The 23,102-nt window shown below is 45.3% G+C and overlaps 2 protein-coding genes across 4 annotated transcripts in view; both read right to left on the bottom strand.

Annotated features, from left to right (window-relative positions):
- Positions 1–17,114, bottom strand: part of SAAL1 (serum amyloid A like 1) — a 29,730-nt gene extending 12,616 nt beyond the window's left edge. For both annotated transcript variants that reach the window (XM_004711624.2, XM_045291008.1), the window contains exons 1-9: positions 16,960–17,114; positions 14,738–14,848; positions 11,768–11,851; positions 9,895–9,974; positions 8,055–8,114; positions 7,789–7,904; positions 7,267–7,447; positions 4,584–4,666; positions 4,302–4,490 (exon numbers count right to left, since the gene is read on the bottom strand). In XM_004711624.2, coding sequence (XP_004711681.1) covers positions 4,302–4,490; positions 4,584–4,666; positions 7,267–7,447; positions 7,789–7,904; positions 8,055–8,114; positions 9,895–9,974; positions 11,768–11,851; positions 14,738–14,848; positions 16,960–17,094 — 1,039 coding nt within the window. In that variant the 5' untranslated portion in view covers positions 17,095–17,114. The remainder of the gene's footprint in view (positions 1–4,301; positions 4,491–4,583; positions 4,667–7,266; positions 7,448–7,788; positions 7,905–8,054; positions 8,115–9,894; positions 9,975–11,767; positions 11,852–14,737; positions 14,849–16,959) is intronic.
- A 2,857-nt stretch (positions 17,115–19,971) lies between these two features.
- Positions 19,972–22,310, bottom strand: LOC101637987 (serum amyloid A-1 protein-like). 2 transcript variants are annotated; one of them, XM_045290993.1, is made up of 3 exons: positions 22,293–22,310; positions 21,911–22,005; positions 19,972–20,127 (listed from the first exon to the last, which is right to left on the bottom strand). In XM_045290993.1, exons 2-3 carry the CDS (start codon positions 21,999–22,001, stop codon positions 19,985–19,987), a joined length of 234 nt encoding a protein of 77 aa, XP_045146928.1. In that variant the 5' UTR covers positions 22,002–22,005; positions 22,293–22,310; the 3' UTR covers positions 19,972–19,984. The 2 variants fall into 2 exon arrangements, with proteins under 2 accessions (XP_045146928.1, XP_004711637.2); XM_004711580.3 differs by lacking the exon at positions 22,293–22,310 and having other exon boundaries at positions 21,911–22,258.
- Positions 22,311–23,102: the final 792 nt, after the last annotated feature.

Raw genomic sequence — 23,102 nt, 5'->3', positions numbered from 1 at the left:
TCGGTCCCGTTGTTTTCTCCTCCAGATTGTTTATCCTGCCTATCTTATCTAGACAGACCTGCAAAGATAATAATACATGCATGTACATATGTAAATATATTTATATATGAAAATGGGGAAATAGATCTATGTGCATATATTTATAGGTTTAGTATTAAGGTAGCAGATGGACATTGATCCTCTACTCAAGTACTCCCTTAATGCAAGAACACTTTGTTCTATTAAACTGGCATTCCATGATGCTCACCTTCCTGACATGATTGCTAAAGACAAAGTGGATATATAAGCAAATGTGGTGAAGAAAGCTGATGGTGCCTGTCTGTCAGAGGACATAGCGTCTGGGGTCTTAAAGGCTTGAAAATAAACAAGCAGCCATCTAGCTGAGAACCAACCAAGTCCACATGGAAGAAGCACACCAGCCTGTGTGATAACGAGGTGTCGAAGGGATCAAGTATCAGGCATCAAAGAACAAAAAATCCTATTATTGTGAATGAAGGGGAGTGTGGAGTGGGGACCCAAAGCCCATCTGTAAGCAACTGGACAGCCCCTTACAGAAGGGTCACGAGGAGGAGACTAGCCAGTCAGGGTGCAGTATAGCAATGATGAAACATACAACCTTCCTCTAGTTCCCCCCAACTATCATGACTCCAATTCTACCTTACAAATCGGCTAGATCACATCATGTACACTGGTACAGATAAGAGCTGGAAACACAGGGAATCCAGAACAGATAAACCCTTCAATACAATTAATTAGAGTAGCTATACCAGGAGGGGAAGGGGAAGGTGGGGGGAGAAAGGGGGAACCGATCACAATGATCTACATATAACCCTCTCCCTGGGGATGGACAACAGAAAAGTGGGCGAAAGGATACATTAGACAGTGTAAGACATGAAAAATTTTTTTATAAATTATCAAAGGTTCGTGAAGGAAGGAGGGTGGGTGAGGGAGGGAGGGGAAAAAATGAGGAGGTGATAACAAGGGCTCAAGTAGAAAGAAAATGTTTTGAGAATGACAATGGGAACAAATGTACAAAGATACTTGACACAATGGATGGATGGATGGATGGATTGTGATGAGTTGTACGAGCCCCCAGTAAAATTATTTTAAAAATAAACAGACCCTTATTGAAAGTGGGGGTAATGACACATAAACAGAGCAATGGAGATGAATAGATCACAGATTTAATTTTAGTCACAGAAATCAATCTGCAAAAGAACACTTGTCTACAAAGATAAGAATTCATTTTATATTGTAAGGTGAAAAAAGGTGGCGAGAAAGCCAAACTTAGATATATGTGTGTGCTCACAGAGGAACATCTAAGTGAGACGCGACAAGCTTTCCATAGTTCTCTCATAAACGTAAAAAGTCCTGTGAGCTAATAAACAAGGGCCTCAGTAGTTTGAAACCGCTAGCTGCTCTGCAGGAAAAATAAAAGGCTTTCTACTCCCATTAAGATTTAGAAGCCCCTTGAAGGTAATCAAGCGGCCATCAAGCTCAGAAGCAACAAAGCCCACATGGCAGAAGCACACCAGCCTACGCAACCACGAGGTGTCGAAGGGATCAGGTATAAGGCATCATCAGATTAAAAAATCTTACCATAGTGAATGATGGGGGGAGTGCGGAGTGGAGATCCAAAGCCCATTAGTAGGCCACTGGAGATCCCCTTGCAGAGGGGTCTCGGGGAGGAGATGAGCCAGTCAGGGTGCGATGTAACAATAATGAGAAATACAACTTTCCTATAGTTCCTAAATGTTTCCTCCCCGCTCCCACTACCATGACTCGAATTCGATCTTGCAAGTCTGGCTAGACCAGAGGAGGTACACTGGTACAGATAGGAACTGAAAATACAGGGAATCCGGGACGGATGAGCCCTATAGGACCAGTGGTGTGAGTGGCAAAACAGGGAGGGTAAAGGGAGAATGGGTAGGAAAGAGGGAACCGATTACATGGAACTGTGTGTGACCTCCTCCCTGGGGGACAGACAACCGAAAAGTGGATGAAGGGAGACGTCGGACAGGGCAAGATATGACAAAATACCCATTTATAAACTATCAAGGGCTCATGAGGAAGGGGGGAGCGGGAAGGGAGGGGAAAAATGAGGACCTAATGTCGGGGGTTTAAATGGAGAGAAAATGTTTTGAGAAATGATGTACAAATGCGCTTTACACAATTGATGTTTGTATGGATTGGGATAACAGTTGTATGAGCCCCTAATAAAATGTTAAAAAAAAAAAAAAGATTTAGAAGCCTTATAGTGATAAACTGAGAAGTTGAAATCATTAAGAATTTTGAAATCTGATTTACTTGGATCCACAATTAATGCTCATGGAGGCAAGAGTCAAGTGATCAAAAGACATATTGCTGCACAAGACTTCTTAAGAATATTAAAGGCAAGGATGTTGCTTTGAGGACTAAGGGGTTCTGCACCCAAACCATGGTCATCTCCATTGCATATCAAATTTGGACAATGAATAAGGAAGACCGTAGGAAAATAGCTGCATTTGAATTGCGGTGCTGGAGAAGAATATTGAAAGCACCATGGCCTGGTAAAACAACAAACCAATCTGTATTGGAAGAAGTAATCTCCTTTATATGTATTACTAAGGTTTTCAAAAGTACCCGGTATTTTCCAAGTTATGTCTAACGAATTATTATTGATATGTGCTGTGCTAAGGAAGATAGGGACCTTCCCCAAATCTAAGGGTAGTAATTTTTTCTCTATCCTCAAACAATTAAAAACCTCAAGAATTAAAGAAAAAAAAAGATTTAGAAGCCTTGAGGAGGGCATAGAATGGGTGCGGTTTGATCTAAGTGCAATGTAGCCGAGAGAGCCGAACATGATAGTGGGACAGGAGGAAAGCAAAAGGAGATAGAGGGACCAACTAGGAGGCAAAAGATATTTATAGAGGTAAACACAGGCATATACATATGTGAATATATTAATATATAGCTACAGGAATATAGCTCTATGTACATATATTTATAGGTTAAGTATTAAGGTAGCAGACGGACATTGGGCCTCTACTCAAGTCCTCCCAACTCTTTGTTTTAATAAGCCGGCATTCTGTGATCCTCACTTTCCCGACATGATCTCTGAAGACAAAAATGAGCTAATGTGGTAAAGAAAGCTGATGGTGCCCAGCTACCAAAAGAGATAGCGTCTGGGGTCTTAAAGGCTTGAAGATAAACAAGTAGCCATCTAACAGGGAAGCAACAAAGCCCACATGGAAGAAGCACACCAACCCGTGTAATCACGAGGTGTCCATAGGATCGGGTATCAGAAGACCCAAAATAAACAATTTCGATTGGAACGAGGGGGTTCAGAATGTAGACCCACAGGCCATCTGTAGACAATTGGACCTCCACTCACAGAAGGTGCACAAGGAAGGGATGAGCCAGCCAGGGTGCAGTATAACACTGACGAAAACACACAACATCCCTATAGTTCTATACTGCTTCTTCCCCATCACTATCATGACCCCAGTTCTACCTTACAAATCCAGTTAGAGCAGAGTACATACACTGGTACAAATAAGAGTTCTCAACATATGGAATCCAGGACAAATAAACCCCTCAGGATCAAAATGAGAGTAACGATACCATGAGGGTAGGGGGAAGGTGGGGGGTCGATGGGGGAGAAAGGAGGAACTGATCGCAATGATTGACGTACAACCCGCACCCCCAGAGATGAACAACAGAAATGTGGGTGAAGGGAGACAGTGGACAGTGTAAAACATGAAAGTAAAAATAATTTCTAATTATCAAGGGTTTACGAGAGTGGGAGGGTGGGGGAGGAAGAAAAAAGAGGAGCTGATACCAAGGGCTGAAATAGAGAGAAAATGTTTTGGAAATGATGTCAACATATGTACAGATGTGCTTCAAAAAATTGATGTATGGATTGTTATAAGAGCTGTAGGAGCCCCCAATAAAATGATTTTTAAAAAAAGATTTAGAAGCCTTGGTAGAGTCGTAGGATATGCATTGAGCTGCTAACCACAAGGTTAGCAGTTCAAAGCCACTGGTTGTTGAGTAGGAGAAAGAGGAGGCTCTTTGCTCTTGTACCTGGAAACGCTCAAGAGCAATTCTCTGGTCAACAGGGTCACTATGACTCTGAACTGACGCGGTGGCAGCGAGTTTGGGGTTTTTTGTTTTTCATAAAACAATTTTTTAACTTGTAATATTTTCATATCTCAGGAAAGAAAAAAGAAAGCGGAAGGAAACTGTTGAACAACATAGAAGTCTGTGCTTTACAATCTGATGGACAGGAATTGAATTTAGATAACTGAAAGGATACTTGCCTTTCTCCATCTCTAGATAGTCCTGGTCACCCCGGGAAGCACTGAGGGTCGACATCACGGAGAAAACCGAGGCTAGCACCATTTTCTGCTCATGAAAGATGATGGGTGGATCACCAGACTGGCAAAATTCATGGCAGACCAGGTCAAAGAGTAAATTCCATGTGTCTTTTCCAGTATCAGGGCACTCCACTTGATAACAGATGATACAGAAAATAGTCACTTAACAGCAGAAGATGATTCCATGAATACATGTGTGTAGTGGAACCTCGGAGGCCCTCTTACCGATTGCTTGAATACCATCGTCCACTGTGGTTAGTAGCTGTAAGATATGCATGTAGACATCCAGCCCGTCTAGGTTTTCAGAACTAAAAGCAAAAGCACTGCATTAACAACTTTTATGTTGAGACTGCAATCACTCGATCTATAATTCAATCAACAAACGTTTATTATCCTATCCTAGCCACTGCCCGAGATTCTGAACAAGGGGGCAGTACCAAGTCTCTATGTTCTATAAAAGTGATGGCTTGGAGAATGTTGTTGTGTATATTTTTGCCACAACTGAAAAATAATAATAATTATGTGAATAACAAGTACAAGAAGAAAATGTTTTAAAATTGATTGTAAAATTCTTCTTGATATGATTAAACAATTGAGTTGTAGGATACGTGGATGAAATGCCAATACAACCATTTAAAAAAAAGGTCTCTGTGTTCACCAGACCTTGTATGGGGGAAATAATTTAAGACTATATATATGTATCAAATATATCCCGCACCTAACACATGAAGTGGAATGCCTCTCTGGTCCTGCTTCTTCACTACAGGAAGGGGCACAGGAAGGTGCTTGTGACGCCCCTGCCTCCCGGCTTACTTAACCAGAGCAGAACAACGGCTGCGACTTTTATGATGCAGACACAGCAACACCACCACACCGTGCCTCGCCGTTCGACTGGCTAGCTCTGTGGCGTTTCACATGTAGGACACTGTGAAAGTGCTGGGAGTACTGTGGGCTAGGCACTGGGCTGCTAGCGGCAAAGTCGGCTGTTCAAACCCACCAGCTGCTCCACAGGGAGAGATGAGACCATCTGCACTCATAAGAGATTTATGCTCTTGGAAACCCTACATAGGGTCATTATGAGCTGAAATCGACTCAGTAGGTTTGCACTGGGTGTAGCTTATTAAGCATTAACAATATAGTAATCACCATTAAACAGATCAATGCTTAAATTAATCATCTAGTTGATGATAACCCATCACTTTATGACTTAGTAGTCACTCTTTGCAAGGTACTGGAACCCGAAAGTCAGTTCCTGGTCCAAGTTTTGTGCACATACAAAAGGAACCACCACCACACCACACCCCCAAAACCCTCAACAAATGATGTCCTATATTCAATATGAAACAGCACACGAAGAATTCCTCTTCTACAAAAATTACACAAAATTGCCAATGATTTTAACATGGCAACCATAATTAATAATGAATAATTGGCCCAAAGCTAAATGACAGAACACTTATTTTTTTTAGAAATCATTTTATTGGGGGCTCTTACAGCTCTTGTAACAATCCATACATCAAGTGTGTCAAGCAGATTTGTACATATGTTGCCATCATCATTTCCAAAACATTTTCTTTCTACTTGAGCCCTTGGTATCAGCTCCTCTTTTTACCCTCCTTCCCCATCCTTGTGAACCTTTAATATAGATTATTATTTTCATGTCTTACACCATCCGCTGTCTCCTTTCACCCATGTTTCAGTTATTCGTCCCCCTGGGCAGGGTGGTGTTATACATCAATCATTGATATCAGTTCCCCTTGCTCCCCCCACCCATTACTGTTCCTGGAGGGTTTATCTGTCCTGTACTCTGTGTGTATCTGTGCCAATGTACATGCTTTGGTCTACCCGGATTTGTAAAGTAGACCTGGGGTCATGATGGGGAGAGAGGTATTTAGAGAAGCATTATAGAACTAGAGGAATGTGTGTGTTATGTTGGTGCTATACTGCACCCTGGTTGACTCATCCCTTCCTTGTAGCCCTTCTATGAGCGGACGTCCCATTGTCTACAGATGGGCTTTGGGTCTCTACACTGATCCCCTTGTTGGCATCAATGATTGTCTTGTATCTTCTGATGCCTGATACCTGATCCTGTCGACCTCGTGAGCACACTGGCTGGTTTGCTTCTTCCATGTGGGTTTTGCTGCTTCCCTGCTCAGATGGCCGCTTGTTTTAACTTCAAGCGTTTTAAAAGTCCAGATGCTATCTTTAATAGCCGGGCAACTTCAGCTTTCTTCACCACCTTTGCTTAAGTACCCCTTTTATCTTCAGCAGTCATGTGGGGAAGGTAAGCATCACGGAGTGCCAGGTTATTAAAAAAAAGGTGTTCTTGTCTTGAGGGAGGACTTGAGTAGAGGCCCAAAGTCTGTCTGCTACCTTAATACTTAACATATAACTGTATGTATAGACCTATATCCCTATCATTATATATTAATATATTTACGTATATACATGCCTATACTTACACCTCTATAGAGGTATATTGGCTCCTAGTTCTTTCCTCTATATCAGTGGTTCTCAACCTGTGGGTCGTGACTCCTTTGGAGTCACAGGGGTCCCCCGATTCATAACAGTAGCAAAATCATAGTGATGAAGTAGCAACAAAAATAATTTTATGGTTGGGGGTTACCATAACAGGAGGAACTGTATGAAAGGGTCCCGGCATGGGGAAGGTTGACAACCACTGCTCTATATCCTTTTACTTTCCTCCTGTCCTACTATTCATGTTCGACCTGCATTTTTTTAAACTACTATGACTCTTGCAAGGAACACATGCATTGTCATTACAAATTCAGTACCATAACAAGCAAAGGCCTGTGCTACTTATCCTGTCAGAAGGAAATGTTTATATCTGAGAACACTTGTGGTAACTTAATTCTCCCCCAACACCCTGCACGGAGAGTCCACCTACCGCACTTGTTTGGCAGCTTCAAGGACACAGGGCACAAGCCTACACACTTGCTGCTCTTCAGAATCTGGCTGGGGGTGCTCCCCAGGCTGAGCTCTCCCCTTTCCAATCCATTCCAACATCAGTTTCTCATCCAAGTCAAAGAGCTTATCCACAACCTCCCCTATCTTCACCAGCAAGTCAACTGCAGAAACAAAATGGATCTTGAAGTGAAAAACAAAAAGCTAAAAAAGAAAGTGGTTCATCTAAATCCCCAAAGTTTCCCAACCCTTATCTGGATATAAAACCTCAGGGAGCAGACAATGCATCACCTATTACAAGGGTCATTTTTCTTATCTCCGACATTTAAATGAACAGTTGTCTTTCATTTTTAAATGAGTTGAGGAATAAAAATCCTTTTTCACTTTGCACTTAATTTGGTTCTCTTTTAAATTAAAACAAGTTTTAGAACTAGTTTTCTCATTTCCCAACAACTAAATGTAAGCAAAGAAACTTTCTTTTCTTCTCGATGCCCTGGTGACTTACCGTTTGTTGAACTTGCCATGATGAAGCAAATGCTATCATATATAGATGGGTATTCCTGAATCCTTCCAACCCAGACATGGGCCACTTCAGTCTGGGAAAGGCAAGTAAGCAACAACCTACGTGACAAACATGAGCTCAATTGCTATCTTTCAATGACAGGAAGAGAAATTCAGGCAAGTAAAACGCTCTCACATCAAGAATTAACTGTTTTCCTAGATGCTTTTCCGAGTCGCGTATATGAAACCCATAGAGAAAGACACACGTACCTACTTATCTCCAGCAGAGTTGGAGGGTCGGAATCATACAAGCAGTGCAATAATACCTGTCTACAGAAACAAAACATTAACCGAATGTGCCTCACTTCCTCCTTTCAACGATCAAGGCAGAGTTTTCATTTCATTTTCTAAACACTGTTATAGTGAAATATAGCCTACTTGCCAAATGCCTGTACGGTACGTATGTGCGGTTGATTATCATTATAAAGCAAATCCAGGGCTTCTAAGAAAGCAGGCCTACAGTCCCCCTCCACAGTCCCCCTTCCTCACAATTCCATCTTTCCTACCTTGAAGTGAAAGCCATCTTCACTTGTCAGCAATAACCCGTGCCTTGCTCTACGGACTGAGTTTTTTAAATTTTTTTATTTTAAAATCATTATATTGGGGGCTCATACAACTCTTATTACAATCCACACATACATCGATTGTGTAAAGCACATTTATACATTTGTTCCCCTCATCATTCTCAAAACATTTGCTCTCCACTTAAGCCCTTGGCATCAGCTCCTCATTTTTCCCCTCCCTCCCCGCTCCCCGCTCCCTTGTGGACCCTTGATAATTTATAAATTATTATTATTTTGTCATATCTTACACTGTCCGACATCTCCCTTTACCCACTTTTCTGTTGTCCATCCCCCAGGGAATAGGTTATTTGTAGATCCTTGTAATCAGTTCCCCCTTTCCAACCCACCTTCCCTCCACCCACTGGTATTGCCACTCTCAGCACTGGTCCTGAAGGGATCATCTGTCCTGGATTCCCTGTGTTTCCAGTTCCTATCTGTAGCAGTGTACATACCTCTGGTCTTGCCATATTTGTAAGGTAGAATTGGGATCATGATAGTGGGGGGTGGGGAGTGGGGGCGGGGAAGCATTTAGGAACTAGAGGAAATCTGTATGTTTCATCGTTGCTATATTGCACCCTGGCTGGCTCGTACAAACTTATTTTTTATACTTTGGTTTTCTTATGTTTGAATTATACATAAGCAGAATTTCACAGAGTATATTGATTTGAGCTTAGTTTGCTTGCTCAACATTATGTTTATAAGAATCACCCGTTATTTTCTCTGTAGTTACTGTCCTTTGGTTCACTGCTGTAGAACACTCTGTCATTACACAATTTATTTGTTCGGCTGACTCTTGATAGACATTGGGGCTACATTGTAATTGGGGCTATTCCAGGAAGTGCTCTTATCTTAGCTATGTAAACTGTTCTCTACTGATTCAATTGAAGATAAGCATTGAATAAGTCACCCCTCCCAATTTATAAAGCTGGCTAATATTCTTCATAATCAGATTTTTATATGGAATTCCAGAAACAAAACATACACCCTGAGTCATTTACTCCATGAATATTATTTATTTCTGAAGAATACCTTGAGCCAGGATCTTAAAGTGCCCCCACACCTAAAGAGGGACTGTATATACTTGTGTATAAGCCGAGTTTTTCAGCACATTTTTAATACAGTTTTTGTGGTAAAATTAGGTGCCTCGGCTGATATTTGGGTTGGCTTATACTCTAGTATATACAGTAATCATGTATTTTATAAATTGTTTTGGATCTGGTCAGCTGTGCCCCATTATGTCTTATCTTGTATATGCTATTACCATATATAACGCAGGTCCCCTTTCTCCTGATAAAGAAAGCAGGCCTAAACCCTGGCTGAAGTCTACAACCTGAGGAAGCCTAATACCACGAATACCCAATCAAACTGCTAGAAAGCAGTCATCACACGAGAGGCTGTCCCACAACCTTCTATCTTTCCCCTGGTTTAGAATTTCCTGAGGGATATGAAATATGAATCCATTCAAAATCATTATGACTAAGACTTACCCAAGATTTTTATCGTTGCTGATAGACACACATATCTCCTGGAAACAGGCCATATTGCCTAAAATTCCCACACAGATTTCCTACAAAATCAAATTTTACAGGTCACAACAGCTCTGAGATAAAAACACACTCACGAAAACAACCACTTGAACACAAACACTCAGTGCACCGAGAGGAAGGGGCAGAGAGGAGCGGTGCCTTTGAAGAAAGGCCTGGTGACCTACTTCTGCACAGAACCCAGTTCTAACTTACACACACCGTCAGAGATGCACCATGTTACCATAGTGAAATGGAGTACAATGGTGAACACAGGAGTCTCACAGGCCTAGGCTCACATCCCAGCTTTCTTTCCTAGCTGTTTAACCCTGGACAAATTTCTTAACCCGAGATTTGGTTCTTTTATCTGTAAAGTAGAGATAACACCTGATAAGTCATTGCTGTCATGTTGATGCCAATTCACAGAGCCCCTACAGGACAGGACAGAACTGCCTGCCCCTGTTTATGAGACCACAACTCTGTACAGAAGTAGAAAGTCCAGTCTTTTTCCCAATGAATGGCTGCTGGTTTCAAACTGCTAATCTTATGTTTAGCAGCCCAATGTGTAACCACTATGCCACCAGGACTCCTGTCTATGTGATAGGAGTTGTAAAACCAAATACTAAGTAGGTCCCTGCATGGAGCACAGAGTCTGTGCTCAAACTACCAACCAAAAGGTTGGCACTTCAAACCCATCCAGGCAAGATGAGACCCAAGAAAACTCCCTGGAGCAGTCCTACCCTCTAACAGTCTACTAATCTCCTACAACATGCATAGCACAAGGCAATTCAGATGGCAAATAAAGCACAGGGCAGTGCCCAGGACATGAAGACTAATTGAGAGGTACAGTCTATTGTTCTTGCTATCAGCAACCACCATCAAGAGCTTATTTATTAGGAAGGATTCTTAGCAACTCTCAAGAAGCTGGAAAGTACATCGAGGGAGGCACGGAGATGGGAGAGAGCACAGTAAACTCCTGATACGGGGAGTAGACACATACTCACTCATTCCCTCACTGCCATCGAGTTGATTCTGACTCACAGCAATCCTATAGGACTGGGTAGAACTGCCCTTGTGAGTTTCCAAGACTGTACCTCTTTACAGGAGTAGAAAGCCTCGACTTTCTCCTACAGAGTGACTAATAGTTTTGAACTCCTGACCTTGCAAATGACAGTCCCAACTTGCAACCATTATACCTCCAGCGTTCCTAGAAAGCAGGCAGGCCTAGTGAAACTAGTCATGTTCAGATGGCGGCAGGTCTTGAGCCACAGACTGAATTTAGATAGAAAGTCAGAAACCTTTAAGGGAAGACTTAAAGTGAGCTAAAAGAACAATGAACTTAGCAGTGGGAGCTCTAGGCACTATTCACTTGTCCGCCCAATAGCAGCAGCACAACTTGGGTAAGTTACACACCCTTCTCTGGTTTCCAGAGTTAAGTCCAAATAACAGTCTCCCAGGTTGAGTCCAAAACTAAAAGGCGATGACTGTACTCATTTTAAATGGCACAGTACTTGGCAGATGTTTAGTAAACCTTACAGACTGACTGACGTGTTAATGTGTAAAGAGCCTTGGTGGCGCTGTTGGATTAGACATTGGGCTGTTACCTGTAAGGTCAACAGTTCAAACCCAGCAGCAGCTCTGCAGGACAGAGTTGTAAAGATGTATCACGTCAGAAATCCTATGGAGGATAGCTATAAGTCAGCATCGACTCAATGGTACTGAGATTTGAGTTTTCTTGGTATTGATTTATAACGGGGGAAAAATCAAACAAATGACAAAATGGAAGATTACAACACACATGCACTACCTGAAAAGGTAGAGAAACGTGCATACTTACTCTTAATCGTGAGCACTTGGACTTGGCCAATACTCCCATAAATATGCCAGGGGTATTAAACTCTTGGAGAAATAAAGCCACATCCTAGGAATAAAATGGTTACTGACTTAGATGCTATAAAATTCCTCTTAAAAGCCAATAACTTAAATAATTAAAAAACTCAGATCTTACATACATTTTTGCTGAAGATAACTAAACAAAGACATGTGACTATACGATCCTAACAAATTACGGATAGCATTGTGAAGGATCAGGAAGTCCAGAACCCCTCATAGTATCCATGTGGCACCTGAACACAGACCAAGAGGCAGTCCTTCAAGCAGAAGAGAGATACCGCGTGGTTTCAAACCAGGAAAAGCAGGTGTGCAGAAGGGCTGCATCCTTTCACAGTCCTTATTCAATCTGCATGATGAGCAAGTAATGCGAGAAGCATATGGACCATAGAAAGAACACAGCACCTGAACGGAAGGAAGGCCCATTAACAACCTGTGATGTGCAGACGACACCACCTTCCTTGCTGAAAGTGAGGAGGACTTGAAGCACTTACTGAGGAAGATCAAAGACTAGAGTTGTACAGATTTTACGTCAACAGAGAGAAAACAAAACTCCTCACCACTGAACCACTAAGCAGCACTACGATAAACAGAAAAACAGACTGAAGCTGCCGAAGATTTCACTTTACTCGGATACACGACACACAATCAACAGCTGTGGATGAAGTCAAGAAACCACATATTGCTCTGGGAAAATTTGCTGGGAAAGTTCTCGGTAAAGTATTAAGGAGCAAAGATATTACAGGGCAAAGATGTCTCTTTGAGAGCTAAGATTTGACCCAATGCATGATATTTTCTACTGCCTCCTATGTATATATGTGAAAGCGAGACAATGAATAGGCAATCCCAAAGAGCTGATGCCTTTGAATGGTGGTTTTGGGGAAGAAGATACCACAGACCGGTAGAAGAACAAATCTATCTTGGGAGAAGTGCATTCAGAATGCTCCTTGGTGTAACGCTGGATCTAGCTCTCCTAGCAACAACTGAAGGAGAAGCGGGGAAGCGAGGAGGTATAGCTGCCATGGTGCCTAAAGCACAGACTGCCCACAAAACAACTGGTGGTAAAGCACACAGGAAGCAGCTGGCTACGAAAGCCACTTGCAGGAGTGCTGGAAAATGAGGGTCAACAAATAGGAAGACCAGGCAGGGTTTCATTCTAGTGTGCTACTGCTACAAGTCAGCATGGACTCCGCGGGGCCTAGCAATCAAGGTTACACGAACACACACACCCTTGAGGTTAGGAATTGAGTAAACAGATGAAAATGTTAAGAGTCTTTGTGGTAGCAGGTCCCAATGCAATGAAATTCCTCCATAAATAAGTATAAGTTAATTATGATACACTAGAGAATTGTCCTTTTTCTACCCTGAAGAGATTTCATTTACCTCAAATATTCTTCCACTCACCAGGAACTCCTACTGACTCATTCAAACATATTTTCTGATTGCTGGGTTTCATGCTAAAAGCTAGAGATAAAAGAAATGAGTAAAATGGCTAGTTCCTGTCATCTAAGAGCTTAAGACATGCTACGGGGAACAGGAGGAAATGCCCATTGAATAATGTCAAAAACCAGAACTCATGCTCACAAAATCCTCAGTATAAAGACCATTCTGATCCCAACCCTCACCCGACAACAGCTGCACGCCTCCTTCACAAATTAAAGCCCAGTCCACGACGTCTCAAGGGGCATACCACATAGGTGAACCTGGAGGGGACACGTGACTCAAAATGGGCCAGACCTAGCCTAGAAGTGCAGGTGTAAACACTAAGTCTACAAAATAATAATAATTTATAAATTATCAAGGGTTCAGGGGGGAGGGGGGAGGGAGGGGAAAATGAGGAGCTGATACCAAGGGCTCAAGTAGAAAGCAGGTGTTTTGAGAATGATGATGGCAGCATGTGTATAAATGTGGACACCATTGATGTATGGATTGTGATAAGAGTTGTATGAGCCCCTAATAAAGTGATTAAAAAAAAACCAACCACTAAGTCTGCTAGCTGTGGGGATCTGCATTGTAAACTATGTAAATAAAATCCATTTTCTGACTCTCCAGTATCCAAATCACCACCAAATTTTAGGGTACATTAAAATACACACTTGGAAGGCCTCAGAGATGAGCCAGTTCCCCCAGACCAGCTGAAAGAGAGGTAGGCTGGGTGACTGTTGACTTGGGGAACACACCTACGAGGGCGCTTCAAAGTTCATGGACTACTACTCTCAAAGGGACCGCATTAGAAGGTCCTGGATAGAGTGGGAGGAAAGGGTGGGACAGCACCCACAATCATTGAAAACCAGGCTGAATGACTGCATAGAGACTGGTAGAACCCCCCAAGAGTGTGACCCTGGGTCACCCGTTACGAACAGAAACCAACTCATGGCCATGGCTCAAATGTCAACCACAAAAAGCATGTCTACCAAGAGACCAGTAACACTCATGAAGTGTGCAGAATAGCCAATCATTTGAAATCCAAAGAGCAACATGTACCAAGGACGAAATTCCAGACGAGGAAAGGAAGAGTGGAAACAGGAAACACGAGGAGGAGGTGAGAATGATGGTACATTGGGGGGATCATCAATGAGTTGAAACGAAATCCGTATAAACTGCTGAATGGAAAACTGATCCCCTCTGTAAACTTTTAGCCAATTCACAATAAAAAGTTAAATAAAAAAAGAGGGACATGGGGTGGGGGGTGGAGAGGAGGAGGGTAGGGAGGGGAGAACAAAATTAATAATTTGCTGGCGGTCAACTGTCTAACATTCACACGAGCTATATATTTAACCTAGGCCCAGATCCTCTCCCTCAAAGAAAGAGCTTAGCATCTGCAACTCATGAGACTGCATTCTCTCCATTCTAAGGAGTTCATTACAGACACTGAACGAACGCCTTGTTTAAGAGTCCACAGCTTCTGACACCATACCTCATCCATCGACATATCCCATATTCGGCAAATGTCATTCTCCAGCTCTTCATCAAGTTCCACCTTCTGCTCCTCATCTGGACCTGATTTGCTGTCTTCAGGGTTAACAGCCTTCAGAAACACAAAGGGAAAAAGGGAAGACTAAAATCTATGTTACTAGTAAAAGCCACATTAATATTAGCCCTTAATTTTTTTAGAAGTTACAAAAACACTAACCTCAAGTATCTCCTCTTACAAAAACCTCTTTGAAAGTTCTACTTTGCAGATCCAGCTAGACTGGAGAGCACACATTGGTACAGATAGCGCTCTCTACACATGGAATCCAGGACAGATAAACCCTCAGGAACAGTAGTAGGAGAAGCAATACAATGAGGATAGAGGAATGTGGAGAAGGGGAACCCATCACAAGGTTGGATGTCTAGTCCCCTCCCTAGTGGTGAAGGGAGACAACGGACAGTGTAAGACATGCAATAACAGCAATATATAATTGAGCAAGGATTCACAAGGGTGGGAGGGTGGGGAAGGGAGAGGAAAAAAGAGGAGCTGATACCATGGGCTTAAATCGAAAGAAAATGTTTTGGAAATGTTGATGGCAACATATGTACAAGAGTGTTTAATAAAATTGAATGATGGGTTGTCATAAGATTTAAGAGGCGCCCCCCCACAATAAAATGATTAATTAAAAATATAGTAACAAAGCTTCAACACCTCAACAACAAAACAAATAAATAAAATATATAGAGAGGTAAATATCCATGTATGTAACCCTGGATGGATCTAACACTCATGGATTTAAAGTTTCCCTATAGGAACTAGGTTAAGGTACAAATAAGACATAATCCCCAGCCTCTAAGCAGCTTAAATCTAGTAAAGACTTATGAACTGGCAATCAAGACAGAAAAGGCTAAGAAATGCAAATGGACTGTGGACTAAGAGTTGTGGGAGCAAAACTACAGACCAATAACCTATGCCTGAGAGTCCTGTGGGCATAGTAGTTACAGTTGGGCTGGAAACCCCAAGATCGGCAGTTTGAAATTAGCAGCCACTTCACGGGCTAAAGATAGGGCGTTCTACTCCTGTAAAGAATTACTGTCTCAGAAAGTCACAGAGGCAGTTCTACCCTGCCCTGTAGGGTCACCGTGAGTTAGCATGGACTCCATGGCAGTGAGTTCGGGTTTTGTGGATGTGTGTGTGCCTGCGTGTGCGTGCGGGAGTTGGGGGTTGGGGGGCCGGGTGTTGGGAGATCTATGCTTGGGAAAAACTGAAGAAAATTCAAAAACCAAATTCAATGCCATTGAGTTGATTCTGACTCATAGTGACCCTCTATGGCTAAGCAGAACTGCCCGTCTGAGTTTCTGAGACTATACCTTCTTACAGGAATAGAAAGCCTCCTCTTTCTTGAGAGAAGCAGCTGGTGAGATCGAACTTCGAACCTTCCAATTAGCAGCCCAACTGGTCACCCACCACCAGAGCTCCTGCTGTCGGGGAAAGCATCTCTTAATAAGTTTCAGTTAAGTCTTGAAAGAAGAAAAGCGTGCAGGGTGGGAACGGGGAGAGGAGCACTCCGATCAGAGAATTAAGAAAGGGCCTGACACTTTCAGGACATGGTGAATATTTATCTTCTATGGAACAGAGGGTGCGACAAGGCTGTAAAGGCAAGAGCCTTCCTTGAGCTGGTGCCGCTTTTTCCACCCCTAAAGGAAGTTCATTGCGGCAGCCGCAGAGAAAGGCGGATTGGTGAGAAGAGGGGCTGAAAGCAAGACTGGGGAACTGTGGGGAAAACGGGAACTCACACTTACTGCGTGCCTACTACAGGGAAAACACAACGGCAAGCACTCGTTTTATAAACGCTGAGGAAGCAACTGAGGCGCAGCTAGTAGGTGAGGAAGCCGGGCTTTTGCTCACAAAAGCCGGAGCCACAACGCATTCTACTCCAAGGCCCGTAAAGCAGATCATTAGGGCCTGGGCAATGCCATTGGAGACGAGGGGCAGAAAAGACGAATAACGTATTCATAGGGCCATATGTTTCTGCAGAATGGGCAAAAGTAAAATGTAACCGCATGCAGGCCAGCACCCCGGCCTTCGTGCAACGGGGCGCCAGAGCGGCCCCAGGTCCTTTGGGGTCGGCGCAGGCGGCCAGGGGAGAGGACTGCGTGGGAATGGCTTTCCCGGCACGGAGGGGGGATGGGCGGAGACGCAGCCGGCGAGCCCCGGGGTCCGACCTGGATGAGCCCGCTGAGGACGCCGAAGAGCCAGTGCTTGCTGTACACCGTGCTCCCTACGCAGTCGCCCCTGGCCACCTTCTCGTCTTCCTCCTCCTCGCGACTCAGCGGCGGAGGAGACGGGTTACGGTCCATAGCTCCGCCGTGACGAGTTCACAGGAACCGCGCCGGAAGTCACTCGCCGGAAGCGAGGGTCCGTCCCGCGAACGCCGGACGCGGCTCCGGGCACAGCGCCCCCTGCTGTCTCATTCTAAGAAGGGCCCCAGGGCCCCCACCCAGCCCAGCGTCTGAGACTGACTCCCTTCTGCTTTATCCAAGGTCTTCAGCATCCTGCTTAATTGTCATCTCGAAATAAGCAGCCCTCTAAGTGAGAAGTCAGCTAAGTCCACACGGAAGAGGCACACCAGGCTGTGAGATCCAGGGATTTCAAATAATAAGATCCAATCCTGGAAGAGGGAATGGGACCAGGCCAGGGCCTAAATTCTAAACACCTAGTTTGTGGAGAACTCTGGATGACAGTGTAGGAGAAAGATGAGGTTTTCTACTCCCATAAAGAGTTACAGCCTCAAAACCTACAGGGGTAATTCTATCGTCGATATATAGGGTCGATAGAAGTCAGCTGACTCACTGGCAATGAGTTTGAGTTTGATGGATGATAGTATTAGCCCAAAATCCACTTCCAGGATCTGGTGAATCCCCAGTGAACATAGGCTAGGCACGTTAACAACCCTAAGATCAGACGGTGAACACTGTAAACTGGATTTTAGCTTCTGTACTTAGTATGGAATGGAACACCTTTTAATTTAATCTCCCTATGGACCCAATTTTATTCTAAAATTTTAATATTCTCTGTTTTCTATTAGACTGAGTTCCTAACCTGTTTTACATGGTCATTGGTACAAGGTCCTTGGGCGGTGTTTGCCCATGTGTTGTATGTTTATCTGTATAGGAAAACTGGGATGGATGGAATAAGAAAGACGGTAGCTGGGCTGATATTGCCTGCCGACACCAAGGGGAAGGTGGGGGCCTGGGAATCAACAGCAGTGAGCACAAGAAGGAAGAAAAATTTCCAAAGTTGATTGTGGTGATGATTGCACAACGCTTCTCTATGTGATTGAACTATGGAATTGTATGATATGTGAAATAAGGCTCAATAGAATTTTTTTAAATTAGTATTTGTCATCCTCAGTGGACCACATACTCCCTCTCTCCAGGGACTCATACCTTGATTGGAAGGAAGCAGATCATTGTCTCTGGATAACAGCTGTTACTCGCATCTATTGGAGCCTCTTGAACTTTTATTTTATGAACTAAAAAGGCCTGGATATTTCCCACTCAGGGACCCCATTATTTGGAATTCTTATCACCTTTGACCTCATGCAGTATTGGGGTACTCCACTGGAAGAAGCTAACCAGGTATGTGATCACGAGGTGTCGATGGGATCAGGTATCAGGCATCTAAGACCCAGAATGAAAAATCATGTCAATATGAATGAAGGGGAGGGCAGAGTGGAGACCCAAAGCCCATCTGTCGACAATTGGATATTCCCTCAGAGAAGGGTCACAAGGAAGAGACAAGCAAGTCAGGGTGCAGTATAGCACCAATGAAACATACAACTTTCCTCCAGTTCTTTAATGTTTCCTTCCCCCCACTCTCATGACCCCAATTCTACCTTACAAATATGGCTATGCCAGAGCATGTACACTAGTACAGATAAGAGCTCAAAACACAGGGAATCCATGACAGATAAACACCTCAGGAGCAATAATGAGAGTGGTGATCTCAGGAGGATAGGGGAAAGGTGGGGGAGGGAAAAGGGAAACTGATCACAATTATAGACATATAATCCCCACCCCACCCACACCCACACCCACAGCCTGGGGGCAAACAACAAAAAAGATGATGAAGGAAGATAGCATTTGGTGTAAGACATGAAAAAAATAATAATTTATACATTATCAAGGGTTCATGAAGGAAGGAGGGTGGGGAAGAAGGGGGAATGAGTTGATACCAAGGGCTCAGTAGAAAGAAAATATTTTGAGAATGATGTTGGCAACATATGTACAAATGTGCTTGACACAATGGATGGATGGATGGGTGAGATAAGAGCTATCATATCCCCCAATAAAATTATTTTTTTTATGTTGGGCTATTAACCTCAAGGTCAGCACTTTTAACTCCCCCCAACTTTGTCCCCAGCCACTCTTTGTGAGAAAGAATAGACTTTCTACTACCAGAATGATTTATAGTCTCAGAAACCCACAAAGGCAGGCTCAAGCCTGCAGAGAAGTTTGTAGGTGCTAACCCACAGGCCAGGCTCCTCCTTCTCATTAGCACGCTTCCACAACCCTTAGACCACACAGGTAGTGCTGACCATGAAGACAGACACACATTCTTCAATGGATTCCATTTCTTCAGCATTTATTGGGCACCTGCGATGTGGCCTTTACTAGATTCGGGGGTCATAGACCCTGATAATGCTGTGTCCCTGCTTTCAGGTCTCACAACCTGAAGCAATGGAGGAGGAAGCTCAGTATTTGTCAGGCAAGCCAGCAGGTCGGAAGTGGTTGGGGTCCTTGCCGCTCTGCCCCCATGCATTGGCAGCCTGGTCGGCCGCCCAGTCTTCTCGTTCTCGGCCAAGGACTTTTTTCATTGTCTCTCTGGCATCACTGGAGCCCAGAAGGAAGGCAGCAGATTGATCAGGCAGGTGAGCACAGGCCATGCTCCCCACCCTCCCCCATTTCCCAGGATGACTGTGGGAGTCCACAGGAAAGAGGGGCTGTAATGCTGGCCCTGTCTGCTCAGTCCGGCTCAGCCAACACTGGTCACGCTTAGGCAGGAGGAAGAGTGTCCTGGGACCCAGACAGGGGGGATTGGAAAGGACTCAGCCCACCACTTGTACTGCTCTGCTGGCCACTCCAACTCCAGCCTGGCCAGAGATCCCACAGGACCCTGATCCAGGATGTGCCCCTTTCTGAGTCCTGAGGGAGCCCACATTTGCCCCGTCCAACCCTGGAATCTGTGTTACCTGATCACTTTTGCAGCCCAGGCCCCACCAGGCCCTCTTTGTGTGGCATCATAGTTCCCTCGAGCGTGGAAGTATTTGTCTGCACCAATGTAATTGGCTTCTCTCATGTCCCTGTAAGCTCTCAACATGTCCCAAGTTCCTGGAGGAACGGAGAAAGGCAAGAGAGACAGCATATGAACACAGACATTGTGACAGCACCTTGCACAGGACTCCAGGAATGAAAATCTTCCCCTGACCTCAGATCTCAACCTGGGCTCATCTCCTGGCACAACAGGGTCTGAGAAAAAACCCCACTCAGCCCTGATTGGCTTCTGCAGGGAAAAGTGCTCAGGAGCAGAAAGGCGGGCACCCTGCGGTTGAGATTGGATGCCTGAGCACTGTGCAGTGGTCCATCTGGATTCGGGTTCCCTGTGATGTGCTAAGGAGTGGAAGGCACTGGCACAAGGGTCAGGCACAAAGATCACTTGCTTGACTTGCTGGGCAGGGCTGCCTTGTGCAGGCTAGGAAGTTCAGGTGCAACTCTGGCCTCAATGCACTAGATGGCAGTAGCACGTGCCCCTCAAGTTGTGAGCACTGGAAAGGACTGGCGACTTTGCTCAATGTCCCAAGGGACAAGTGAAAGCCACTTCCACCCAGCAGGGCCACATGGGATCAGGTGCAGAGACTGTGAGAGCAGAGCGCGCTGCTGATGTAGGAAACAGGATGGGACACAGGCTGCAGAGGAGACCTAGGGCACTTTGTCCTGATGCTGAAGACACGTGGTCTTGCAGACACAGGCTGACTTGGGCCCTGTGACTGATCAGGACATGAGTGATCATCACCCTGAAGGCTCTCATCATGGATGGGAGTCATGAAGCGAGTTGCTCGGGCAGCACAATAGCAGGTCCTCAGCTTGGGTGGCACTGTGTTTGTTATCAATGCTCTGCCTGGATGGGGGCCACCTCTGGGGTGGTCCTTTGAGTCTTTTCTAAGGCTCTCCAGGTGATTGCAGGGGGTAGCTGAGTTGAAAACTACTGTGCTTTAGCAATAGGCATTCCTGGGCATCTGCTGGGCAGAACTTCTGCATCGTGCACAGCTGGTCCAAACCCTCTCCTTGTCACCAGTGGATTAATGGAAAGGTACTGGACAACCCACTCAGCTGCTCCAAGGCCCACCTTCCTGACCTTGAAAATGGCAAAGATGCCTGCCCCCAGGGGTTTGAAGTTCATGTAGAGTGTGAGCAGCCACCCCAGTTAGGGGAAGTCTTCAGACCTGACAAGCGGTGGTTAAACGCCCGCCGTCAAGGCCATTCTGACTCCTCTCCACGCTGTGTGCGGTTTCTGAGGCCTCATGTCCCAGCTTTGTCCCGCAGAGCATCTGGGGGATTTGCACTCCCCTCTTTGCAGTCAGTAGCCCAACACCTGACCCACATTCCAGTGAGCAGGTAATCCAGGAGGCCTGATGTAAGGTGGCTCCCCCTGGCTGCCAGTTAAAAGGCTGACAGGCCTGGATGCAGCCCAAACCAGAAGAGAGTCATTGTCCATAGGAAGCAGCAAGAAGAGTCTGGCTGAGGTTTCCTGTCAATCATCCAAGCAGGACACTAAAAGCAGGGGGAGACAGGGCGGGAGGAGAAAAGCAGAGGGAGGAAGAAGCAAAGTGTAAGGGATAGCTGTCATTTTAGTTCAGATGATTTGTTCGGAGGGAAAAGTCATACCAATTTCTAGCCTCACTTTGTGGCTTCTCCCCGATGTAGGGTACCTTTCAGGCAGGAATGATGCTAGTCCCTGAGAGAAACCTATGACTACACTCTGTAAAGAAGAGGCCTCCAACGTTCTTCCCCACAGGGCAGCACAGCCTAGGAGACGGCTCCCACCCTTAGCAGGGCTCCAGGTGAATCCTGGAGGCAGGTAGGTGCCCAATCCTTCCTCCTCCAGCTGTCTTACCTTGAGCAGCCTCGGGGATGAAGGTAAGCCAGCCGTCACTGCTGACTCCGAGGACCAGAGAGCAGACCAGGAGGCCTGTGAGAAGCTTCATGGTGCTGCAATGAGAGGGAGGGTCAGGAGAGATCCCAGCGCTGATGGACCCCGCTCTGGAATCTGTGTGTCCCAGAGAGCCTGGCTGTTGGCTTCCCATTCCTCCTGTAGCAGCCCAGTGATGACCAAATCGCCACTCTCGGGTAGCCTATAACTTATCCAAAAGCACAGCTGTCCCCTGGGGAAAACCGAAAACCAAAGAAACGTCCACAGTAGAAAATGGTCACCTTCTTGGGACCAAGACAACAGACAGATTAAGCTTTGAAACATCCCCATTGGGGTAGTCCCTTACCTGGTTTCAGGCCGAGCAGGGCTGCTGGTGCTGCTGGCTGGGGAGAGCCAGCTGGTATTTATACTGAACCTTCCCTCCTGGGATGGCGGGTGCCTGAGGGATGTTCGGAGGAGCTAGACAGGTGGCTGGGATACCCCGCCCAGTTCTCACCCTTCCCAGAAAACACACTGCCCACCTGTGCTTTCCCGTGCACAGGGCATTCTTCCCCGTTGCGCAATGTATGGGTCAAGACAGGTTGCCTGTGTGCTGGCAGCCATGACTCAGTGGTCAGTCTGTCAGCGCTGGAGACGCTGAGGCAGGAGTGAACCCGGGCCGAAGGACATGCCTATTGTGGAGTGTGAGGAGGGCTCTTACCAGGCCCTGTTTTAAGGTCCCCTCCTATTGGTGCGCCCCACAGGCTTGACTCCTGACCTCCAAACAAGGGAAGGAAGCGCACACAGACAGACCGTCTTTCGTCACTCTTCACCCAACCGGAAATCAGATGAGTAGCCCACGTGGCCTGAGAATCGGGCCCAGAAATGCCCTGCTGTGGCTGCCTTCTGCTGGGAGAGGAATCCAGTGGAGCAAAGGAGCAGAGAGGGTGCCGGCCACCCCTGACCTCCTCTGGCATCCGTGGGTAGCAAAGGATCCCCCTACCCCACCCCAAGGCTGATTGTGACAGGGCAGGGGTCAGGCAGACCCAGACCCTCCATCCCGCTTCTATCCTCTTCTGACACCAACCTTTCCCCCGGGGCACGGACTGACCTTCCTTCTCCTGTTCCACTGGGTTTCAGAACCCGTGGCAGTGGCCGTCCAGAGTTCACAGCACTC

Source organism: Echinops telfairi, unplaced genomic scaffold, assembly GCF_000313985.2.
Source record: "Echinops telfairi isolate 266 unplaced genomic scaffold, ASM31398v2 ScPeMD7_60;HRSCAF=208, whole genome shotgun sequence".
NCBI classification, from domain to species: Eukaryota; Metazoa; Chordata; class Mammalia; order Afrosoricida; family Tenrecidae; genus Echinops; species Echinops telfairi.
This window is presented reverse-complemented; position numbering and strand designations above follow the sequence as displayed.

Bases quoted from the DNA above. Each gene is read 5' to 3' on its own strand.
- LOC101637987 (XM_004711580.3), bottom strand. From the start codon at position 22,100: ATGGGAAGCCAACAGCCAGGCTCTCTGGGACACACAGATTCCAGAGCG. The intron at 20,128-21,910 runs GTAAGACAGCTG...CCGTTCCTCCAG, and splicing joins CATCCCCGAGGCTGCTCAAG to GAACTTGGGACATGTTGAGA.